At 36.5% G+C, this 20,224-nt stretch overlaps 1 protein-coding gene across 1 annotated transcript in view; it reads right to left on the bottom strand.

Annotated features, from left to right (window-relative positions):
• npr2 (natriuretic peptide receptor 2) overlaps nucleotides 1-20,224 on the bottom strand; it is a 60,827-nt gene that overhangs the window by 12,323 nt on the left and 28,280 nt on the right. The window contains exons 8-15 of the mRNA XM_014991691.2: nucleotides 13,556-13,676; nucleotides 11,100-11,174; nucleotides 9,948-10,025; nucleotides 6,630-6,734; nucleotides 5,239-5,310; nucleotides 4,053-4,212; nucleotides 3,824-3,979; nucleotides 864-1,032 (exon numbers count right to left, since the gene is read on the bottom strand). Of these exons, the coding sequence (XP_014847177.1) occupies nucleotides 864-1,032; nucleotides 3,824-3,979; nucleotides 4,053-4,212; nucleotides 5,239-5,310; nucleotides 6,630-6,734; nucleotides 9,948-10,025; nucleotides 11,100-11,174; nucleotides 13,556-13,676 (936 nt within the window). The remainder of the gene's footprint in view (nucleotides 1-863; nucleotides 1,033-3,823; nucleotides 3,980-4,052; nucleotides 4,213-5,238; nucleotides 5,311-6,629; nucleotides 6,735-9,947; nucleotides 10,026-11,099; nucleotides 11,175-13,555; nucleotides 13,677-20,224) is intronic.

Genomic DNA, 20,224 nt, shown 5'->3' with positions numbered 1-20,224 from the left:
AACAACCGCCTGTCAGGAATTACAAACATTCATCAGAAGCCATCGTTCGGTTTTTAATTTTATTTTCATCCCAACACCAACGTATTGGACCCGGCAGAAACTACTAAAAATATCCTTCTATCAATCTCCATTTAACTTCTCATGTCAGGTCTGAAGAGGAAGATGGTAATATAATGTAATATTAGTTTAAAAGTGACCTATTATACCTCCTTTAACAGGTCAGGATAGGTTTATGTATACTAAACAAGTTTGTTATATTTTTTGTACAAAATCATTCTTAGATAATGACATTTTAGTTATTTTAGGGCGTCTTGTCGCTTTAAATCTAAATAAGCTGCTGCTGGCCACGCCCCCAAACTCAACGTTTACACTTAGACGGGAAAATGGCTGCAAACAGATGCACAACTATACAACCGTACATCTTTGAAAAGCAGAAGTGAATCGGTAAAACCAGCTGACCAAACATACTGAAGCTCTGGGTTGCTAGGTAACAGGTGGAATTCTGCTGGGGTTGCTAGGTAATGAGCAGAATTCCGTTGGGGTTGCTAGGTAACGGACTGGGCTTTTCTGAAGTTGCTACATTTGAAAGGATTTTTTTCTAGACACCAAAAAACATGAACTTATTTCCAAAAAACTGCTGGATGTTTTCAGGAGCAGTAGAATCACAAACCTAAGTATAAAACTGTGGGAAAAGTAAATTTTCCATAATAAGTTTTTTAAGTTTTTGATGTAATTAATCAGCCTACATAAGTTTCAATAAAGTCAAAGACATAACTGTGGTTATGTTTATTAATCGGATTCTGCTGTTTCCAAATGTTTTTGGGAATAAATTAACCATTTAAAGGAAAACATGCTGGACCTACTTGTTGAGTTTTGCCATGTAGATCTTGATGTGACCGAAGTCGGGCCTCTCGGCCGGGTCTTCGGCCCAGCAGCCCTCCATCAGGATGGTCAGCTCCTCCGGGTGGCATCTGTTGTCTGTCGTTGGCCGAAAGTACGGCTTCTGGCCGTTTCTCACCTTCTGTATGATCTCTAAGGGTGGAAGAAAACACACCTTAGAGTCTGATTGGATAAAGACGAATAATGTCAAACACAGAAACAAAATGCAAAAACACATTACCCAACAAAAAACCAACTGTTCAGTTTTGTTGATTTGAAGGGTTTTATAACATTATCAGCTCTTTGGTTTGTTCATGTGTACGTTTTTGTAGTAGCACTACTTGATTTTACTTCACTAGTTTGAAAAAATAAATAAATTTATTTCAAAAAGAAAATTTTTAAATGCAAAACATGTCACCACACTGAGCTAAATTCATCACATTTGAAAGCAGCCTTTCAGTTAGTTGCTAAGCTAACCTGAAAAAAACTCAGAAGTTGCTACATTTGGAAGAATTGAAGTTAAGTTAGACTAATTTACGCTAAAAAATAAAAACTTTTAAAAGCAAAAAGAAAGCAAAATTTAATCTGTACCCAGATTAAATTTTCTTTTTCAGTTTTCTGCATAATTTTGGTTTTAATCAAGCCACAACTATGTTGATTATGCAAAAACATTGCTGCTAATTTCTTTTACAACAAATTCTCATTGTTCTTTTTGACGTTAAGTGCAGCAGATTAAAGCTAAAATGTTTAAAAATATAAACTCATTTTTTTATTATATTTCTCAAAGCACTCCAAGTTTTTACCACTTCTTTGGTAAGACACTTTTTCCTCTGATGAATAAAACAAAACAAAGCTCTATAAAACAATTTATTCAATTTTTTCCCTCTTCAATGACAAAAGATGCATAAAAGCTTTTTAAAGAATCTAGTTAAAATGGAAATGTTACGGTGTGACATGAGTTTCTGCTGCTTCATACATAAGCAGCAGGAAACGTGAGTCTGAATGAAAGGTTTTAATCGAGGTTAACAGGATGAGGAAGCTCCTCAGGAAGGCCATTTATTACATTCAAGTTAAAACCTTCCACCCTCCCTGCATGCATTTTGGCTAAATTCAATAATATCCTCAGTCATGCTGTCATATTTTACTTTTTTAATATGTGAGATGCATCCCAGATGTAAGAAAAAAACAAATAAATTTAGACTAAAAAGAAAAAACTTTGATCCAACATCTTGTTCTCATTAATCATTTTTTACTTTTCAGATATTTTTTCAGATATTTTTAGGCTCAACTCTGGGTTTAATGTGTCATTTTCAAAACACAACAAATGACCACTTCAGGTTTCCATGGCAACTGAAGTAGCCGTTCTGGAAATGGTTCATTGCCCTATGGAGAGGAGTTCGACTTGCTTTTCAATCTAGTTTTCAACGACTGCAAGGAGAGAAACCCATCCATCCATATGGAAATCAATAAATCTCAGTTATAGAAAAAAAGTGTTTCAGAAAAAGCAAATTTCAGTGAAGTATTTACAATTTGTTGTTCTATTTAAAGTTAAGCTATTGAAATCAAGAGTTGGTTGGATGTTGCATCTAAATGCCTGTTTTCAGCTAATTTAGCCAGGATAGGCTAAGCTAAGCTAATCTAGGCTACATTAAGCTAACTTTTAAAAAACAAAATAAAATTGGCAATTATCAAAACTGAAAAAAACAATTTGATGATGTAAAACAAATGACATGATAGCAGCATTTTTAGCTAAGGTTATGTTAGCTAGGCGAAGGCTTCAAGAAATAGCAGCTAATTTTCAAATCACAAGTTTTATATAAAAGGAGCCCATGAATGTGAATAATGAAAAACAAATTTTACATTCAAATATCAACATTTTCCCTTTCTTGGAGACAGTAATTATGTTTCTTGATTAATTTTATCTAAAATAAGCTAATTTAAGGTAAGCTAGCTTAAACAAATCTGCCTTTCAAGACAGAAAACAATTAGCTTTATCACAAATACAAAAAGATGAAGAAAAGGTTAACATTTCAAGACATTTATGACATTATGGCAGCCATATTTGGAAACAGTTTCCAGCTAATTTAAATTATGGCTAGGCTACATGCTAGCATAAGCTAACTAACATTACTCAATTTTTTTTATGCAAAGATGTTTACCAGATCATTCTGGTAAAAGAAGATATATAAATATTGTAAAAATGCAAGCCATATTGTATTTAAGAATATTAAACATTTCAGCTCTATATAAGTTTTACTTGGAGTAAAATATGGATTTAAAGGTACTGTCCAAAAAAAAAAACATTAGGTCCAAAAAGAAAATACTTTACTGCAAGACATCTGTGTCATAATAGTATTTATAAATTTGTCATATTTTATTAAAAAAAATAATTATTCTTTTTTTCACCTAAGCTAATAGAGTGAGGCAGACATTTTGTTACAGATTTAAAAGTCTAACCTTTCCACATCTTTTCAGGTGTTGGAAAAGTAATTTTTCCACCTTTAAAGCTTGTCAGAAACGATCCATTCAAGGTTTCTCTGATGTTGACATTTCTGAGATACACGGCTTTGAAAAACGTAAGAATTTTACCCTCATTTTAACTCAAAAACGACTTGAATTAGAAAATTGAAGTTAGATTACATTTAAGAAATAATTCACTTTCCTTCTGTTGTTTCCATATTAGTCTCTTGAGGTTAAAAGTGTAAACTGACTGACTGAAACTTTGCTCTGTAATGTTATTAATAACTTTTCTGCAGTCGGATTGACTGTCTTTGCTCTCAGCTATATTACAGTGAAAGGAAAACAGAGAACATGGCGCTAAAAATAAATATTTTCCTGATTGTGTCTGTTTAAATTAGGTGGAATTCCTTTCAGGTTACTTCTTTTATTTGCTAATTTTGCTAATTGAGCCTCTTGCAGGCTTGTAAAAGACAGCTGTGTTTACCTTTAGGGCTGAGGTCCATGCCTTCCACGTAGAAAGGTCCATTCCTCAGAGCTATTTCCTGCAGAATGATGCCAAAACTGTACACATCACCCTTCTGCGTGCCCTGAGGAGGGTGCCGGTCGTATATGAGCAGCTCTGGAGCGGTCCACAGCTTCTCTGGAGGAAAACACACATCATGATGAAACAGAAGCGGAGGCTTTTGTGAAATTGCATTTTGGAGCTGACTTACTTGCATAGAGGGCATGCGAATCATCGTTTTCGCAAGACGAGCGGAAGCTAGCCAAACCATAATCTGTGATTTTCAAAACAAATCGGCTGTCCACCACACAATTAGATGACTTCAGATTTCCGTGGCAGCCAAAGTAGCTGTTTTGGAGATAGTTCATTCCCTGGTGAACAGAAGTCAAGCGTTAGCATGTTTCTCTTTCTGTCTGCTTTTGTTTCCACACGTCAAACAGCAGAAGAAATGCAGGCATAAGAAAATAACAAATTTGACAAGTTTGCAAATGAGCACAGAAATACAACTCCTGTTCAGAAAAAACACGACTTGATGGCGACATCCTGGTTACTTTGTCTCATTTTCAGCTAAAGGAATTTAAACCTTCTAAGCTAAGCTACGCTAAGCTAGCTACTGAGAAACAAATGGCCTGTTATTACAAAGAACCCACATTTACTAATAGAGTAAAATGTTTGTACAATATGATTGCAGTTATGATGGGTCATTATTTAAACAGTCATGATTTATTTCTGTTTTCAACCAAGATAATTTAAGCTAGTTTAGTGTCGACAAAAACAAAGTTTAAAAGCTAAAGAGAAACTGGTTTTAGGAAGGAAAAGAAATTTAAATTGCTTGTTACAGAAAGAAACAAAGTAAATTTAACTTGATAATAATTGAACAAATACTATTTTTTTTAATTTTACATAAATTAAATCCTATCTTGGTACAACATGATTATATTAATGACCTGTTATAATTTTCTTAACTGGACATTTTTGCCCTTGTTTTGTGACATTGTTTAAGAATAATTTAATCTTTCCATTGGGGAAAAAAATCGTTTCATATTTTGTGGAACTGATTTAGCCGCAGCACTTCATCAAGCAATCAGTCCAGCAGAAACGTGTGATTAAAAGCAATCTTCTAAATTGTTTCCATGATTACGTTTAATCAGAGTTTATGATGACATTTCATTTGTTACCTACGCTCCCCAACCACTTCAAGTCAATAACAAACTTTTCAGCAGATTTTCCTTCTCTCCATTTCAGCTCATGTGAAACCATGGCAACGCAGAAAGATTGGTGCATATCTGCATGGCACAACAAGCAACCTTTAGCTGGTGCCCATGTGAAAACACATGAATCGATACGCTGCCTGTGGTTCATGTGTTTGCCGAGTCTGCAGCCTGAAGGCCACTCACCTTCACGATGTCATTGATCAGCGAGTAGCGGAACATCCAGTCCAGGTTGATGCTCTCGTTCTCCAAAATGTCCTGGGAGAAAGAGAGCAGATCGAAAAAGAAAACGTGACTTTTCATCTGCCAAAGCAAACTGAGAGTTTACATTAGGATGAAGCAAAGAATCAACATTTTTTCCTTTTCTGTTCATCTTCACTGACCGTGGCAGGATATTAATGAATAACTGCGAACGTTTACCCGAGCTGACCCGCTTCCTGGAATCCAGAGCTACATCACATCGGCTTAGACGCCTTTTCTGTCTCACCAAATGTTAAAAACATTCAAGTTCAGCTTTATCACAGATTCCCTGTGAAGTCAGGAGTCCTGGCCAACAGAACCCTGGACTATCAAGCATTTTTTATCAGCTAAAAAGTTATTTCAGAAGTTTATTTAAGACGAAAGTATGATGGTGTATTAGAGACACTGTATGTAAAAAGAAAACTCTGACATTTTTACATTTATCTCAGAAATTTTCTAGAAAAAAACAATTAAATTTCTAACCTCCAAATGTTGAAAATATGCAAGGAAAATAACTGAGAAATGTTGAATTAATCTGAGAAATTTTCTAGAAAAAAAAGCTAATTTATGATTTCCAAAAGTGAAAAATATGCAAGAAAATTCAGAAATTTTGAGAGAAGTCTCAAAAACTTTCTTGGAAAAAATAAGCTAATATTTGATCTCAAAAATTTAGCATTTCGGTTAAAAAACACTGAAATTTTTAGATTTATCTCAGAACATAAAACAAAGAATTTTCCAACTTTGGATGTCTAAAATTTGCAAGAAAAAAAGTAAGAAATTTTGAGATTAGTGTCAGAATGTTTCTAGTAAATTTTGGAATTTCCAAGTTTGAAAAATCAAAAATGTTCCAGAAAAAACTCAAATTTGGAGTTTAATCTCATATTTTAGAATTTTCTAAAATTATTTTATTTTAGACAAAATTTTGCAAAGTCAAAAATTTTTCTAGAATTTTTTGGGGAGAAAATGTTCAACTTTTGTTCAACAGTCTTCACAGATGTTGAACTTTATTCAACTAAAAGTTTCCAAAAGAGCCAAAAAAATTAGCGCTTTTGTATTTATGTGGAAAAATTTATTTCAGGAGAAGCTAGGCGCGCTAAACGTTTTCAAAGTTAGCTAAATCGCTAATAAAAAAGTAGCTCCAGTATTAGCGGATTATCAGAACTATGTTTGCTCCTTGGTATCAGAATAAAGAGGAACAGAGTTTAATTTGTTAGGACAATTTAAATCTTCCACTTCACAAATACGTAGCATTTCTTTAACATGAAATCCTAAAAAAATAAACTAAAGTTTGTGGTTGCAACATGTCAAAAAGTGAAAAGTCATTGTGCTGAAGTTACCTGCAGGCTTCCTCTGGGGCAGTACTCGGTGATGATGCAGATGTTGGGCGGGTCGATGCAGGCCCCGATGAACCTGGTCAGATGGTTGAACTGAATGTCTCTCATCTGAAAATAACCGCACAAACACGCGGCGGCGGCTGTGAGCCCGACTCTTTCCAAACATCACATTCCCAAACCCCACGGAAACAGAGCACTGACGGCTCATTTAGGCACCGACTCCTCAGGACAACGCTGCCAGCTTTTCATCAAAATAGTCTATTTGCAGTGGACCTGGATGTGCCGGCTCTGTTTCTATGTGTTGAGGGAACCAAGTTGACACATGTGCAAGTACTGCGAGAGGTTATGAATGGGCCAGTGTGCAGAGGAGGGTTTGATTAAAAAAAACGTTAAAAAGTCGTGTTGGGCAGGAATATCAAAGTGGAACAAGAAGGAGGCGAGAAACTAGGAACTAACGATTAACTTAGCAATCGATTAATCGCTTAACATAACGATTAATCGTTAAATTGAACAATTAAATGGATAAAATCCTACAGATTTTTCAGCTGACCACTTAAGTCTTTTTTTATACAATATTAGAAATACAGTAGAAAATGCAAATAGATAATTGAAAACTTTTTTCAATTTAGAAAATAAACATTTTATCGTCTAAAATGCGATACCGTAGCATTCCTTTAGTAAATCTAAACCGGGTGAAGCTAAAACTTTACGAATGAGGAGTTTTGGATAAAAAGTGTTTACAAACAAAGGTGTTTTTCTCTTAACTGCAATTATTATATTTTATTAATCAATTAATTGCGATTAATCGTTTCAGCCCTACTGGAAGCCATCGATTATTCTGATAATTAATCTGCTAAAAAATATTCAACTAACCACTTAAGTCTTTTTTGTAAAATATTAGAAATACAGTAAAAGATGCAAATAGATGATTCAAATGTTTTTTTAATTTAAAAATTAACATTTTATTTCCTAAAAGACGATACCGTAACATTCCTTTGGTAAATCTGAACCAGGTGAAGCAAGAACAACATGATTTGAGGAGTTTTTTCTTAATATTTCAGGGCAGATATGTTGTTTTAACATCTTTAAGAAAACAAAGATGTTATATTTGAATGATCGATTAACTGTGATTAATGGTTTCAGCCCTAACTAGGAACACTGGATATAATCAAATGCTGGTTTTATAATAACGTCCAGTGCAGATGTTTGAGGTTGAGACAGGGAACATTTGCTGCCAGATTCCTTTCATGCGAAGGTGTGAATTTCTCTTTTGTAGGAGCAAATGGCACCATCCCGACGCTTTCACTCCAGCCGGTAAACGCGCTGACAGAGGCAGCAGTCAGAAAAACCTGCAGCCAGCTTCAAAAGAACATCGCTTCAACAGCGCTCTTTTCTTCTCCGACCCGCCGTGACTGACAGCCGCTCTCACGGCAAACGCCGAGCGTTAGCGGCTCCTGTTTCACGGCTCGGGAGACGCTGTTAGCCTACCCTTTGCCCCATTTATTTTCCTCTGCTGCACCCTGGAACACAAGCGGTTAAGTTTCCACTGGCAGGCCCGGCCGTCTCCCCCCATCTGGCTGGCGTTCTCTCCTTCCCCTGAGCTGAGGTTTGACAGGCCATCAGGCCCGCGGGGCATTGCAAACCGACGGCCACTAACCCGTCCTCTCAGAAACGGCTTCGCACAAAATGACCCAAAATTCACTGCCGAACCGCAGAGCTAAAGCTACAAGAGCTGCAGGCTACAAGAATGATCAACAGCCACAAGCATCCGTCTTGTTCGTGTCTGCCAGTGTAATTTCCAAGTTATGGCTTCCCCCCGATGCCACGGCGAGTTTCCATCACCAAACCACATTAAGCTGTGAGATTTTTGTCTTTCCTCTAGCTTCCTTATCGCTTACTCGTAAATATTTCCCAGCCGGAGGGGCCTTTTCATCAGCCGCTGCTGCCGTTTGTGTCAAAAAGGAGGCTTAAGGATATTAGTTTCTAGGTAACAAACTAGCAGCAACACTCAGCGATGCTTGAACATATTGATAAAAGCCAGACTTTCATTTGTTGGTTGGAGGGTTTATTAAGTCAGCAACAGATTCAAACTCCTGTAAAGGCGCATCGATTGGAAGACGGATTCATTTCTCCTCCGACTGCAGCTGTTTTAATTGAATGTCAAGAGTTTATTTACACACAGGCATTTCAGAAAACCACTGACGAATGTCTTCTTGAGTGAATCTGGCTGAATTTTGTGAAATGACTCCACACCAGCTCTGTTTTTAACAAATTGTTGGATTTTGAAAAAATAGCAAAACAGAACTGAGTGGACGGATTTGACATATTGCAGCTGTTTTTTAAAATAAAACTTTTGCTTATTTCCTGGGAAGAATCAGCTGATAACGAAGGTTTCTAACTAAGTGTTATATTTATGGAACTGATAACGGAGGTTTCAGTGAAGATGTTTATCTTCTCTTTCCAACTGAAACTCCTTTGAACCGGGTTTGATTTAGGACCTGAGGTACCAATTAGCCAGAGACGGGAGAAACTGAGAAACTCCCTACAGCTGGGTGGGAGGCGCCGCGTACTGATAAGATATACAAGGAGAACTGTATGTGTTAAGCTTCGCTTCTTCTTCTCTCTTGCTTTTTTCCTCACTGATCTCTGATATTTACTCAGATTTTCTAAATAAAATATCTAAAAACAAATGTGCATTTCTCTGATGGATTCAGTGTATCTCTCTCTCCCAAAACAAAAAATAATTTTCCTAAACACAGCGTGACATCCCACCCCTTCTCCCTGCTGGAGGGCAAAAAGCTGCTCGCTAAAGGTGACTAGCATTAGCTTTAGCTGTTAAGCTATCAATGTGACAAGCTAAATCTTAAATGTATGCCTTATATATAAAATAAAAAGGGACGCAGTGCTTTGCTGCGCTATGACAAGATCTGAAAAGTTTTAATTAAGAAAAAATAGCAAGGGAGAGGGAAGTAGGCCAGCTATGCTAGCTTGACTATGATAACCACAACATGTAGATGTGCTGTGGAATTCTGTGTTTCGGTTTATTTAAAAACTAAAAAAAGGCAACAACTCTGACATCATCAGTAGAGCAGGTGTTTAAATTAGCTAATCAACTGCCACAGTGTTAGCTTAGCTAATAGCTAATCTACCACAGCGATCACTTATTAATAATCGAAAATAAACATCAAGCCTGAAAACATAAAACTATAACAGACTCAGTTCTCTGTGTGGGAAACATCTGAGTGTTTATTTGGAGCTGAATCCTGAAACGTAAAGTGGCGTTGTTGTCCTCTGTAAAGGATGTTTACATAAAATACTCACATGTTTCAGCTCCATTAGTACTTGTCTGGTCAGCTCTATCCTCTTCTTGTTGACGTGTTTAATGGCCACCAGGTTCCCCTGTGTGGAACACAAAACACCTGTGAAATCACCAATAATATTCTGCATAAAAACAGAACAAAATTCAAAAGAAATTTCCTTGGATAATCTTAGAAAGGAGCTAAAATTCATTTAAACAATTTAGAAGAGACTTTTTCACTTAAGAAAACAAACATTATATCACCTAAAATTCAACAGCTTTGCCTTCCATACTGCTCTGAAAATATTTTCTTTTCACCAAATGATCTATCTTGAGTCTGTATACTAACTAGAGTCTAGTTAATGATAAATCGATTACTAAATTAGATGACGATTATTTCAATAATTGATTAATCACAATTAATCGTTTGCCAATAGGGCTTAAATGATTAATCGGTTAAGAAAACGTCACATAATTCATAAAAGCGGCTGTGAAACCAGTTTTCTGCAGACAGAACATCCAGGTCTGCTGAAGATCTGCAGACTTTCCTGCAAACTAGAGCTGAAACTCCCCAGCGGAGAAGACGCGACCGTCTGCAGAGGAAAAAATAAGCTGCCTCTGTAGCAGCAATGCAAGGTCAGCCGCTGGGTCTGATTTAATATGGATATGCCTTTTGTTAAACGGGAAACATGCAGTCGAAGGATCTCTCACTGCAGAGAAAACACCTTGTATTGAAGCTTTGCAGGTTGTCAGGGACGTTACATCACCATGTTTTCTCTCTCCGCGTTTTAATCACCTCAGGTCAGCGAGGAGAACTTCAGAAGTTCATCCGCGTTCCCATTTAAACAAAAATAAACATCTTTCTGCTAAATACAGCTCTTTGTCTCACCCCCCTCTGTATAGCACAGAAAAAATTAGCAGCAACAAATTAATGGTTGTGTTCAGACTGAAGGAGTTACAGAACCAGACACACACACACACAAATAAAAAAAATAAACAGAAAAGCAAACTGACGCATTCTGCAGCTCGCATTAAAACCAACTACCTAAATTCGCCCACACACCCTCTCTTTCTCTCGCCTCTCTCCAGCTCTCCGGCTTTCTTTCTCTGCACATGTGTGTGGGTGGGAAAGGAGTGTGCAGGAGTTGAAAATGTCAGAACTCACTAAGCCTTACCTTAAAATAGCCGGTTTTTGCAAATAGCTGATATTTTCCATGGGCAGTTATCAGGGAGCCGTAGCTGGATCCTCTCTGGGAAGATGGAGAGGAGCAGAGAGGAAGATCAGACGTCTGTTACCGAGTTTCACATCACTGAAAACTACAGGAATTATGTTTCTGGATTCCTAAAAACCAGCTGTTCAGTCTGTGTTTGTAATGATTGCAAAATGGAAAAGTGGGAAGCCGGAGAAGTTTGGAAAAACACGGCATTTCCCACTATCAGAACAAGACAGAGAGGCAGTCGTTAAAAAGGTGTGTGCCTGTGATTTCCATGAACGCTTGCACGTGTGGGAGAGGAGACGCATTAGGGCTTCGCACCCTGAATGCGAGGAGCGGGGCCAGACCCGGGCTTACTTTAACGACCGTTTAATGTGTGTCTGCCGCTGCAAGCCCAGCCACCTTGGATCAAACCGCTGGAAAAGCTTTCAGGAATGTGTAAACGCGCAGAGGATTTGGGATTTTGTCAGGGCTGCAGCTCAGATTGGAGCAGAAAAATAAACAAAAGAAATGGTTCAATCATAATTTTACATGCAATATTACAGATTTTGTTGCTTTCCTTTCTAAAAATGGCAGAAAATATTTTCAAAAAGTGGATTTTATTCCAATAATCCCTTGTCTGAGTTGTATGATGAAGTACTAGAGGAAAGCTACGAGAATATTGGCAAAATAAAGACGAAATTGTACCAGAAGAACGTCTTAAAATGATGAAAAGAAGCTTATAGAGTTATTAAAGTCCTGCTACTAAACATAAGTTGATGCTTATTTGTTCAAATTTAAATTATTACCTAATCTGTAAAACCAAAAGAGGATCAACATCTATATTCTCCTTTATTCTGGTAACATTAACACTTTGTTCTCACTTTATTTTGACTTTATATCGTTCCATTACGACTGTATTCTTGTGATGATGACTTTATTCTCTTAATTTAAAAATCTTGGCCTAACTGTTACATTTGGTCATAAAGTTCACCTGAATTCAAAGTCCTAATGAACAGAAGCTGTAAAACATGCTTATGAAACAAGATGGCCGCCCTGAGCGTGATGACATCACTGAACTATGGAAAAGAGCAAAGGTGAAAAAAATCCAGCTTTTCCAAAAATTAAATATTCAAAAACCAAAACTATGATGCGTAAAAATATTAAACCATTTTTAAAAATTAATCCAAATTAACCCAACCACAACGAACGGCACGGCCGAATTTGCAGTACCGTCATTCCGCCACACTTGGCGCTATCTGAACAATTCCAACGGTTTCTGAAAGGGGAGATGTTGCGCTTTCCAGCCAATATTGGGTTATTACGTTAATTTCACAGCTGCCGCAGCAGGGAGTGACATTAATCTAAGGAACGCTCTTTTAATAGACGGTAAATTGTGAAAATGACTTGCTTGACGTTAACAAGTAGAAACCATGAATAAACTGGCAAAAACAAGTTTGCAAATAATTTCAGTCGCTCTGTTCAATACTCCCGTTCTGGGTGTAAGGCTGGACTCTGACCTGAACATTCAGAGTCACATAAAGACAGTAACAAAGTCGGCCTTCTATCGCCTGAAGAACATTTTCAGGATTAAATATCCCATAAAAATCTAGAGAAACTCATCCAGGTGTTCCTCTTTAGTCACACTGATTATTGCAACAGTGATTTATCAGCTGGAGCTTTCTGACTGACTTTAAAGGCAGATCTGTGAATGGATTTGCTGCTGTTGTATCAAAATGATTGGAAAAGTGCTACATAAGTTCAGTCCGTTTACCTTTTATCAACCTTTCAAACCTCTCAGGTCTTCTGGTTCTGGTCTAAAAAGAATCAGAACCAGAACCAGACATGGAGAATTCAGTTTTTATTCACCTCTAATCTGGAACAAAAGTCCAGAAAACTGAAAAACTGCCGGAACACTGAGTTCCTTTAAACCAAGGCTAAAACCCTAGTTAGAGTTGCCTTTGATTAATAATAACTGGAACATCCTTAATTTAATCTGTAGTCACGCTCCCATTACTTTTATTTAGTATTCATCACATTATAATATATTTAACTACTTTGAAATGCCAATAAACTTGCCTTGCCTTTGACTAGGCCAACTCAAAAAGGCATTAAGAGATGAACCGTAATCATTCCTGAGTGTCGCTGCAGAAACTGGCCTCAGATTTCCAAACAAATCTGGTTAATTCGCGGTTTAACTGGGGCTATTTTCTTGGTTTAAATATTGGTTTTCCCCTTATTAAATGAAACTTTAAAACTGCTTTTTGAATTTCATCCAGTTTGATTAAATCAAACACAGTTTGAAATGGTAGCACAGCTCAATAAAAACCAAAACAAACAGCTTTTAATGTGAGATCAAGTGGATATCGCCTCATCTAAGGGCTTTGCATCATTACTGGCTTTTACTGCTGCACACCAATCTGTCCAGCTCCATCTACCTGTGAGAGGGTCAACCTGCTGCCGGCTCGTTTGTGGTATTTATTGGGGCTTTCGAACTGAAGGTCCTCCCACCGAATCCTCCACAGCATCCCAGCCAGCTCCTTCTCCAGCTTCAGTTTCCTGTTGAAAGCAAAGAAATTAAGGAGCAGCTCGTTAAACTGACTGATTTTCTCACAGGAATCAGATCTGGGGGAAGTAAGTTGGGTTGCAACAGCACCAGATGGGTTTAAATGGAAGAAAATCTGAATTTATGGTTTAATTTTCTGGGTTTTGAGATCTAAAGCAACATGGATTTAATCTGATAACCGGAACCAGATTTGCAACATTTGCTTGGCTGTGTTTGATCGCCGTCCATGTTCGGAGATAACCATCTGGATCTGATAGTGAAGTTCGTCACATCCAGTATTTTGTGTTTTTGTAAGATTTTAGTTCCACTGATCCTCGTGTTCTTCAGCTGCGTGTCCTGCTTTATGGTCCAGAACAGGGAGTTCTTTGAAATAAAAACACACGGTACAAATTTATAATTTCGTCAAGATTTAAGTCTCCATCTCTTGACAATGGAGCGTTTATAACTGTTGGTTCAGCTTGTTCTTTAACAGACGTTATTAAGATCATAAACAAGACATAGATGATAACTGGAGGCTAAGAAGATAAGAAAGGAGTTCTTACTGGATGAAGACCTTAGCTGGTTAAAAACACCAGAGATGAAAACTCATGCGGCTAACAGGTCACACCAGCTCTGACCTTTGACACACATTTAACTGCCTACATTAGAGAGCACACTTCTGCTAACTCTTTGCTTAGCTCTTTAGCTAACTTTAAAAAGACATTTACTGACTCCAGCTGTGCCAAAATTAGTTAACTGCTTCACAATTTCACAACTGTGTTGTTTCCATTCAATAAACACAATAAGAATCATATGTGAATAAGTTTGTTCACGTAATAAGTCAATAAAAAACACGTGGCATCATCATCCAAACACAAAATCTTAGCAACTATTTTTATAGTTTATAGTGTGAATATCTTGATGCACTTGAATTAATACAAAACAAGCAGCTTTTCTGCAAGATATGAGAGCTTATTTTTAGCAAATAATCCCTAAGCATTAGTTTAAAAAAATAAGTTCTAGTTGCACTGGCAAATTATTTCAATCACAACAAAACATTTTCCCAGGTTAAAAGTAAAATAATCTGCTAATGGAATTAGAACTTCTTCATCGATATTAAGGCATTATTTACTGAAAACAAGCTCTGAAATTTTACAGAAAGTTTAATAAAGTATTTGATCTATGAACTAGACCAAAAATACTTGGTAAGATTTTGTGTTTTTACAGTGTTTTACAGTCTTTAAACTCCAGAGAGAAACTTGAACTTTTGATAACATTTTGAAACTGTTCACTTTTCCATAAAGTAGATTTTAGAATCCGTTTGTTTAGTTTTGTTAATTTTTCCTTTTGTGTAAATAAATCAAACAAATTTAAAGACCTTAATTTATTTAACAATAATATATTAATAAATTCTTTAAATGAGTGCTAGAGTCACTCAATGGGATAAAAAAGTTATCCTTCAGATTGAATTTTCATTTTTTTACAGATTTTTGATCATTATGGTTGTATATTAATATTGAATATCTCTCCCTCTACACCAGGCCTAATTAAATATTAGTTTTACGACATGAGTTTTTAAAGTTTATTGGTTGAACTTCGGCAGATTGGGATGTGAGCTTCTCCACAATGACAAAACAAACGCGCCCTCATGTCTGCACAGCTTAGCCAGAGAAATTCATCTCCTCATTTTCTTTGTCAGTGATATTTCTGACATGTTTGAGGATTATTTTTGAGCACCCGTCTGACTGGCAGCCTCTCCGGAGAAGATGCATTCCAGCAAATCAACACATCAGAGCTAAAAACCCTACTAGAGCAGCTGCTTGCTTGACATTTAATGATTCACACCCAAGAAGAAAAAAAAACCTGAAATGAAACCTGCAGAAAGCTAGCAAGCACACTTTCTTGATTTGTTTTTATTTGCTTTCCTCTTTTCTTTTTTTGCTGTTGTAAGGAAAAAGTAAGGGTTTTATTTATGGTTTGAAACGTAGACGTGAAAAACGAGCAGAGAGGAGGCATTCCAGGGCGATCCGAAAGGTGTAAAACACTTCCAGATGGCTGCAGGAAATTATTACAGCGTTAGCATGTCGCCCCGTTGTTGCCATCCAGCCAACTTGGCCCCAGAAGTGGCTTCTTTATTAGTTTTTTGCCACTATGTCACCAGTATTAATTTTACTGTTGTGCAATCCAGCAGCCTAAATGAGACGTGAGCATTTGGAGGACATTAAAGCGCCATCGCTCCTCCACCACCACCACCAATTTTCTATTTAAAGGGTCTTGTTTAGAGACTTCTGGCAGCCAGAGGGGCGAAGTGTGGGGCTCCACACTGGGCCTATTGTTTCACCATTCCCATTTGTGAATACCTTCCTGCGGGACCGACCCCCCCCCAAAACCCGCCTCCATTAAAACAACAAAGTCACTGCTACTCTGCTCAACATCACCTCACACTCCTGCTGCCCGGCAGACTCCAAAATCAACCCACAGCACCAGACAGTCCAGCTGCCTCAACTGTCCAAGAACCAGCCTTCACGCCGTACAGAACTTACACTGAGAAATTGGTTTGTTTTGATGCATTAAACCCATAAATGTGCTTTAGAAATGCACAAATGTCATATAAAGGCACATTTCAGGACTTACTATCGACTAAATCTGCGTTTTTAGGGACTTTTTCACATTTTTAATCACAAAATTGTTCTAGCTCTGGAAAAAGAACCCCAACTTTCACACTCTTTCAACTATTATTTTAGTAAACGATTAATCGATTAATCGGATTCTTTAAAAACTGCCAAATTCCACATATCTTTTATTTAACCACAAATCTTTTCTATATAAGAAAACATTAATAGTTTCAAAATTTTACATAAGTAAATATTTTATTGCTTAAAATGCAACAACACAGTATTCCTTTAGTGTACGCTTGATTAATTGTAGCAACGGATGCATCTGCAGTCAAAAGATGTTTCTAATGTGAAAAACTGAACACTTTCTGTTTGACTTAACATCAATACAGTGTAGTTCTAATTTGGTGATTATTTTTTTGATTAGTTATGCAAAATGTGCTAAACAGGAGATTTATTTAAAGAATTTGAACCAGGTGTAGCTAAATCTGCCACTTGAGTTCTGGGTGAAATATATTTACAAAAAGGTTTCTTTTTTTTTAATCTTAAATCCAAAATGTTTACATATTTTGTACAGTTTTAGTCTAACTACTACTACAAATGTGTTGTTCTTTCAGAAACTGACCTTTTCCAGAATCTTTATCCTCCAGTTAACAATTAAATAATTATTAAATAAGTTTTAAAATTATTTCAAGTATTGACTAATCACGATTAATCGTTTCAACCCTATTTCCAATTCAACATGGTGAACAAATCAGAGGAAAACAGATGATTTAATACACATATTTCCTTTTATTTCATTCCATATTCTATCAAAGTTACTCATTTTACAACAGCATCAGTTTGTGTATCAGAGGAAAATCTTGTTAAAACATCCATTCTACCACTTTCCTTCATGAAATACACCAACAAATTAATATAAAATAGGTACAAATCACTCAAACCGACATTCCTTTGGATATCATAGGCTGCAATCATGATTGAAAGAAAGTACACCCTCTTACCAGGTCCTGAAATTCTTTAAATCAAACCTCAAACATGCAAAAAGGCACAAAGCAGATTCAAACTGTCAATATTTATTGAGTTCCCTGCTGCTTCCATAGAATCTAGCATGGCTGGGGTTGCTAGGTAACCACGCAGGGCTTGGCTGAGGTTGCTAGGTCACCGGGCAGGGCTTGGCTGAGGTTGCTAGGTAACCGGGCAGGGCTTGGCTGAGGTTGCTAGTGTTAAGGAAGAAACTAGCTTATTTTAAATTTATTTTCTCAACATTAGGTAACATGTTTCATTGTAATGTCTCTTGTTGGGCTGAAATGATTAATCATGATTAATCAATAACTGAAATAATAATTAACTAATAATTTAGCAATCGATTAATCATTAACTGGCGTATACAAACTCAAAAAAAAGGTCATTAGGTGAAAATAAAGGATTCAGAGCAGTAAATAAACCAACATTTTGCATTTAAATGTGTTTTAAATGCAGTCAGTATAGCATTACCTTCATTTGGTTCAGATTTACAAAAGGAATAAGAAAGAAATTTTAATTTTAGGGAATAAAACTTTTGTTTTCTTATGTAAAAATGAACTGAATTATTTGTTTATTTGTATCTTTTAACACTATATAAAAAGGTGTAAATGGTTAAATAAAGAATCTATAGAATGTAGCCACTTTTTAATCCGATTAATCGATTAATCGCCACAACAATCGGTAGATTTGATAACTAAAATAGTTATCTGCAGCCCTTATCTCTTGTTCAAACATCTCAAACTTTCTCTGCTTGCCTGGAAAAGCTGCCGTCAAACCAGACAGAAGAATTAAATCTGAAAACAGAAAATAAGTTTGATAAAATCCTAAATACATATTTTTTAAGCAAGTGAGATTTTCTAAAGTGAACAGGAGTCCTGCTGTTAAATAAAAAATATTTCTTCTTATTTTTGTTTATTTTTAGAAAACTTTTACTCTGAATGAACAAGATGTCTCTGTTATTTTATTTTGACAGATGAGACAAAAACAAGAGAAAATCACTGCAAACACCTGATATCAACTGTTGATGATGCAAAATATTTGCAGATTTAAATGTGACCAAGTGTCATCAGTGGATCAATAATCCAAACAACCACATAATTGAAACAAAACGGCTGACCTAGTCCAAGTCCAGACTGAAATACTGTAGTAGGACCAAATGTTATCATTAAATTAACTAATTTTTGTTCAATAAATAAAGACAGTTTGTATATTTGAGGTTCTGCTTGAACAACCCTGGGGTGTACTTACTTTCTAACCACAATATTATATATTCAAGAAAAACAGCATCGAAACAGCAGTAAATACACTTTTAATTATACAAAAAAATTAATTTCTTATCAAAAATATAGAAATTAAACACGTATATCTCCCAGATATATGAATTGCACCTTGAGGTTGAGAAGCTTATCTTGTGTTCTGGGGAACTGCAGAACATTTCAGACATTTTAGTGGCGTATTTGTGGGTCAAGTTGTGGAAATCAAAGGCCTGAGCAGCAGCAGCTGGCTGACGTTAACGGCAGCTGCTAAAAGCTCTGCTGTCCGCCGCTCAGTCCATCAGCAAAACCCGCGCTGCCGTCTGCAAAAACAGGAAGCCATCTGTTAGTCTCTGGTTTCAGGCTCAGAAAACGACACAAATCTCACAGCTTAATGCAGGCGGGGAGCAGAAAGTTCCCTCAAACGACATGAATGACGTTCAGATTTCGGTCGTTTGGTGGAAAAGCATCTAAAAATAGTCGCAGTTGAGATGAAAGAACCAAAATGTGGGTCAGACCTACAAATGCAGCCCAGAATCTCCAGAACGCAAACAGAAACTTGTTGCTTTTAGGTTCAGTAAAGATGCAGGGATGTGAAAAAAGTATTAACGATTTCTTCTTCTTCTGTTGGGTTTTTTGTTGTCAAGTTTAAAAAAGTAAGTTTTCTAACGAGGATTTCATTCATAGACACCAGAATCAATGTAACAGGTTAAACTTCCTGTAAAAACAAAAAGTCGTAAAAAGTGAAACATTATTGACACGAGTTAAAGTTCACGTCAATTCAAAGATATTTTATTGATAAGTGAAATTAAATGTTGCTTCACTGCAAAAACACAAAATTTTACCAAGTATTTTTGTTTTGTTTCTAGAGCAAATATATTATTACACTTAAAATAAGACAAAACTAACTTATAAGTAACTTTTCAGCAGGAAATAGGAGCTTATTTTAAATCAGTAATTCCTAAATATTGGCGATAAAAGTTTAATCACCAAATTAATTTAAAACAAGTCTTTTCCTATAAGTGAAATAATCTGACAATGGATTAATACTTTTTCATCAACATTAAGGGATTATTTACCTAAAACAAGCTTATAAATCTTAATGAAAAATTACTTATAAGTTATTTTTCTCTTATTTCAATTGAACTACAGTATTAGATCTAGAAACTAGACTAAAATGCTTGGTAGAATTTTGTGTTTTTGCAGTGTGTAACTCGTTATCCAAGTTAGATGCTGATGGCCGTGGGCAGGTAGGACCTCCTGTAGCAGTCTGTACTACAGCGGTTATGAAGAAGCCTCTGACTTAAGACACTTTGTTGAAGAGGATTTTCTGTAAAGTTCTTTGTTTTATGAAGAATGCTTCGTTTCAGCGCCGTCTCCAGAGGTTTCTGATGATGCTACGCTAACAGAAGACATTCCTCTCTGCACTACAGCGAGAGACATTATTGAGGACGGGTGGAGCGTCCCAGCAGAGGCAAACCTACCAAAATTACTCCAAAGATGCATCAAGGACTCATCCAGGAGAAGAAGCCGGTGAAACATCTCAGGCTGCTTTCAAACAGCCACCAGAATCTGATAATTTCACCACAAAATATCCAATTTGTGCCACTTTGAAAACACGAATCCGACTGTTTTAAAATCATCGGCGGTCTGAACAGTCACTTTTAT

Source organism: Poecilia mexicana, unplaced genomic scaffold (assembly GCF_051168715.1).
Source record: "Poecilia mexicana isolate PSO_F unplaced genomic scaffold, ASM5116871v1 scaffold_12, whole genome shotgun sequence".
Classification (NCBI taxonomy): domain Eukaryota; kingdom Metazoa; phylum Chordata; class Actinopteri; order Cyprinodontiformes; family Poeciliidae; genus Poecilia; species Poecilia mexicana.
This window is presented reverse-complemented; position numbering and strand designations above follow the sequence as displayed.